A 4,617-nucleotide genomic window follows, 5' to 3' on the forward strand; every position below is an offset into this window, starting at 1 on the left:
GTAGTTCCGGCTGGCCTTGCCCTCACTATGCAGTATAGGCTGGCCTCGAACTTGCAGCGATCCTCCTGCCTCAGCCTCCTGAGCGCTGGGATTCCAGGCGTGCGCCACCATGCCCAGCGCTCAAAAGTTCTTTCAATGCCAAAATTGGCCTAATGGTTGGCCCCGCTTTGGAGTTAAACACACTGAGGCATATTCTCTTTGCCCTGAACCCACAAATCTCCAGCTCCTAGGCCGCCCACTCCACTTTCTCTCATGCCGATAACTACTAATCCCCCGATCCACAAGCACACCCAGACTAGCCACCTTGTCCCCGGGAACAGCCATCACCAGCACCTCCCCACCCTACTCCTCGCAGCCATCCTGGGCCCACCATCAGTCCCTCTGCTCTACCGCCCCCTCTTTCTGTTTTTTGTTTTGCTTTTGGTACCGGGAATCGAACTCAGGACCTGGCGCTTGCCAGGCAGGCGCTTGTGCCTCTGAGCTACATCCCCGGCGCCCCCGGCCCCTCTTTCTGGATCACCGTTATTCCTTGGCATTCGGATCCACGTGCAATTCCCCAGAATCTCTGCCCCTGCCCGACATTCATCGGGAACACCAGTATCTCTGAGTAGCCCAGCCTTTGTGCACATCGCCTCGACCAGTCCAGGTTCGGAGTGTACATTCAGGCACTTTGATCTCAGTCTCCAAAATCATCCGGCAACCTGGCCGCCACGAACCCCAAGCTCTCCACGCCTTCCGCGCGCACCTGGAGGAGAAGACGCGAGAACAGCTGATCGCGGCGCCCACGTCGCAGAGCGCGCGGTAGTCCCGGTCGCGGGCGCGCGCCGCCTTCACGTGCAGCGCGTAGAGAGAGAGCGCCAGGCCTGCGAGGCAGAGCGCTGGCCGCAACCACCCGGGGTTCCTCCAGGTGGAGCCCATTTCTGTAGGTCCTGCCCCAGTGCCAGGTGGCCGGGAACCACTCAGGAAGGCTCCGCAAAGCCCCGCCCTTCTTGCCCCGCCAGCTTGGTGATTGGCTGGCACTGGCGCGTTCTCCCGGATCCTATTGGCTGTTCTCGGCACTCCGTAGATGCCATCGCGAGCACGAAAACAGCGAGGAATGCTGGGGTTGTAAACTGCATTGAGGGAGCGGGTAACCGCAGACGAAGCGGCTGCAGGCCCGACGGGAACTGTAGTTGGAGGGGCTACGAGTCATCGAGGGAAATGTATTATTAACGTGACTAACAGCATTCTGCGGTTCCCCTGTACCAAGCCCTATTCTCGGTATTAACACATCCACGACCTAGGTCCGATTCAGGAGGCAAGCATTTCCCTGAGTGACTATTTCAGACACTGCTGGGGCTACAGCCTAATATCCTCCCGCTTCCCGCCTCGCTTCCTGCTTTCAATCGGCGGAGTTCTCGCTCCCTTAAATTCCGTTAAGCCACACCTTTCACAATTGCCCAACCTCTGTACTGTTGAGGCGCCCCATGAAAAAACTTGAGCCTGCATCAACCCACCGGTCCCTTCTTTCCAAGCTGCCCTTTACAACAGCTCCGTCTACTGAAGACCCGTCTCTTCTGTGCCTTCAAACCCTCCATCCTTCCCGTCTGCATGAAGACTTGTTTCAGAAACAGCAACAAGGCTCCCTTAGCCAAGAGGACCTCGCGAGCGAGCTCCTCCCCGTTATCCACATCCTCCCTTCACAGCCAAGGTTTGAGATACAATTTACATTCCTGTTCTCCGCTTCCTGCCATCTTCCCACCGCAGAAACTAGCTTCTACCCCCAGACACTCCCCTGACAATTGGTGGTGGGATCACCAAGATGCCAAATCCAGTGGTTATTTTTCCAATCTCATCTTGCTTTACCTGCCAATAGTATTAGTCATTGTTTAGTTTTGTTTTGTTTTATTTCTTGTCTTTTTGAGACAGGGTCTTGCTCTGCAGTTCAGGCTGGCCTTGAGCTCACTTTGTAGCCCAGGCTGGTCTCAAACTCGCAAAGATTCTCCTGCCTCAGCCTCCTGAGTGCTGGGATTACAGGCGTGTGCCACCATACCTGGTTTAGTATTAGTCATTGTTGTGCACTCCCTCCTGTGAGCTCTCTTTTCCGCTGGGTACTATGATGTCCCCTCTCCTGCAGGCCCTCTTCCCTCTATAGCTGTTCCTTTTCAGATCTATTTCACTTATTCCAGTAAGTGGTAGGTCAAATAATGGTCTCCAAAAACGTGCAGGTCCTAATCTCTGGAACATGTGACTGTTAGGTTATATGCCAAAAAGGAATTAAAGTCGCAGATGGAATTAAAATTGCTAAGCAAGCCGGGCATGGTGGCGCATGCCTGTAACTCTCAGCCTCAGGAGGCTGAGGCAGGAAGATCGTTGCAAGTTTGAGACCAGCCTGGGCTACAAAGTGAGCTCAAGGCCAGCCTGAACTGTATAGTGAAACCATGTCTCAAAATGACAAAATAAATAAATAAATAAATAAATAAAAATTGCTAATCTACTGATTTTAAAAGTGATATTATCCTGAATTAGTAGATGATCCAATGTAATCAGAAGAGTCCTTAAAGTGAAAGAGTGTAGCAGAAGTCACAGAGAAATATCACTTTTACAGCAGAAAGGCAGTGTTGGGGGCATCTAGAAGCAGCAAACAGCAAGAAATGGCTTCTTCCCTACAGTCGCCAGAAAGGAACTATTGGATCTTGACTTTAGCCCAGTGAGACTTGTAGACTTTGAACTGCTATAGAACTATAAGAAAATTAATTTGCATAATTGGAGGCCACTAAATTTGTGCTGATTTGTTTTTTGGTTTTGGTTTTTTTCTGGTACTGGGAATCAAACTCAGGACCTCCCACTTGCCAGGTAGGCGCTGTGCCGCTGAACTAAATCCCCAGCCCCAATCTGTGGTAATTTGTTACAGGTACAATTAGAAACTAATTCAGAGGACTGGGATTTATGCCTGTTTCTTATCTCTCTCTGTCTCTGTTTGTCTGTCTGTCTGTCTGTCTCTCTCTCTCTTTCTTTCTTTTTTTCTTTCTTTTTTGAGATAAGGTCTCACTATGCAGTTCAGGCTGGCCTTGAGCTCACTTTGTAGCCCAGGCTGGTCTCGAACTCAATCTCGAACAACAATCCTCCTGCCTCAGCCTCCCAAGTGCTGGTAGTATAGGTGTGCACCACCACGCCCGGCTCTCTCTCAACAATCTCATAGGGTGTTTCTGTTATTTATTGCTGGCTTCCCCTAGAATGAATGATCTAACAGGGAACAAGATGGAAGCCACAGTGCCTTTACAATTTAACCTGAGATGTCATACACCATATCTGCTTTATCCTGTTGGTTCCCTTCCACCCTATTCAGTGTGGGAAGAGACTAAAAGTTTGTGATTATTGATGACATCACTATTCAGCAAATCAACACAAATAAATGGTTTAAACAATACTAGTATTACCCCCTCTCATGTAGATTTTATGCATTAAGAATTTGGGAAGAGGGCCAGGGATATAGCTCAGTGGCACAAGTGCCTGCCTAGCAAGCACAAGGTCCTGAGTTCAATTCCCGGTACCAAACAAAAAATAATAATAATAATTTGGGAAGATCAATTTTTATTTAGGGGGACTGGGGATTTAGCTCAGCAGCACAGCGCCTGCCTGGCAAGGGCAAGGTCATGAGTTCGATTCCTGGTACCGGAAGAAAATTTTTATTTAGTTTTTTTTTTTCAATACAGAAGATTGAAGCCTGGAGCTCGCACATGGTAGGCAGGCACTGTACCCCTGAACTACATCCCCACCCTCCTTTTATTTTGCTTTGAGACAGGATCTCACTAAATTGCTCAGGCTGGCCTGGAATTTGCAGTCCTTCTGCCTCAGCTTCCTGAAGTGCTGGTGAGTGCTGAGATTATAGGCATTTACCACACACCTGGCTCATGCCCATGTAAGTTCCTAGTGGGATGGACCATCTTCAGAAAAATACAGTCTGCCTCAGGGGGCAACATTATCTCTTCTCTTGTCCCCTCTTACTACCTGTAAGTCATGACTTCCAAGCTCTGACCCAAGCCCACATCTCTCTCCTGGGTTCAGCTGTATTTCGAAACATCTTTTGGGCGTCATCGTCTGGATGTCTCAAAGGCCTGTTAGATCCAAAACACTCAAAACTGAACCCCTGGGCTGGGGATATAGCTCAGCGGCACAAGTGCCTGCCTGGCAAGAGCAAGGTCCTGAGTTCGATTCCCTGGGACCAAAAAAAAAAAAAAGTAAAAACAAAACACCAAAAAACTGAACCCCTAGCTGGGTGTGGTGGTACATACGTGGAATCTTAGCACTCTTGGAACCTGGAGCAGGAGGATAGGAAGTTTGAGCCCAGCCTGGGCAATTTAGCCCTTCCAAAGCCTTCTCCATAATTTATTGCCTTCCTTTCTCCTTTCCGTTGAGACCTTGTCTCAAAATAAAATGAAATATAAAATTAAAAGAGCTGGGGATATAGCTCAGTGTGAAGGCCTTGGGTTCAACCCTCAGTAGCATACACTAACACTCATATTAAAAAAGAGAAAAGAAAGAAGAAAACTGAAACTTTATCTTACCCAAATGTATATCTTTTCCAGGGCTTCCCATTTTAGGGATGGCTCTAGCCAGGCACAGCGGTGCATACCT

General features: G+C 49.1%; 1 protein-coding gene across 1 annotated transcript in view; it reads right to left on the reverse strand.

Annotated features, from left to right (window-relative positions):
• The window catches only part of Vkorc1 (vitamin K epoxide reductase complex, subunit 1), a gene marked incomplete in the record, with an annotated part of 2,750 nt that extends 1,752 nt beyond the window's left edge, over positions 1-998 (reverse strand). The window contains 1 exon segment of the mRNA XM_005405300.2: positions 746-998. Coding sequence (XP_005405357.2) covers positions 746-918 — 173 coding nt within the window.
• Positions 999-4,617: the final 3,619 nt, after the last annotated feature.

Source organism: Chinchilla lanigera, unplaced genomic scaffold (assembly GCF_000276665.1).
Source record: "Chinchilla lanigera isolate Chin_1 unplaced genomic scaffold, ChiLan1.0 scaffold00092, whole genome shotgun sequence".
Classification (NCBI taxonomy): Eukaryota; Metazoa; Chordata; class Mammalia; order Rodentia; family Chinchillidae; genus Chinchilla; species Chinchilla lanigera.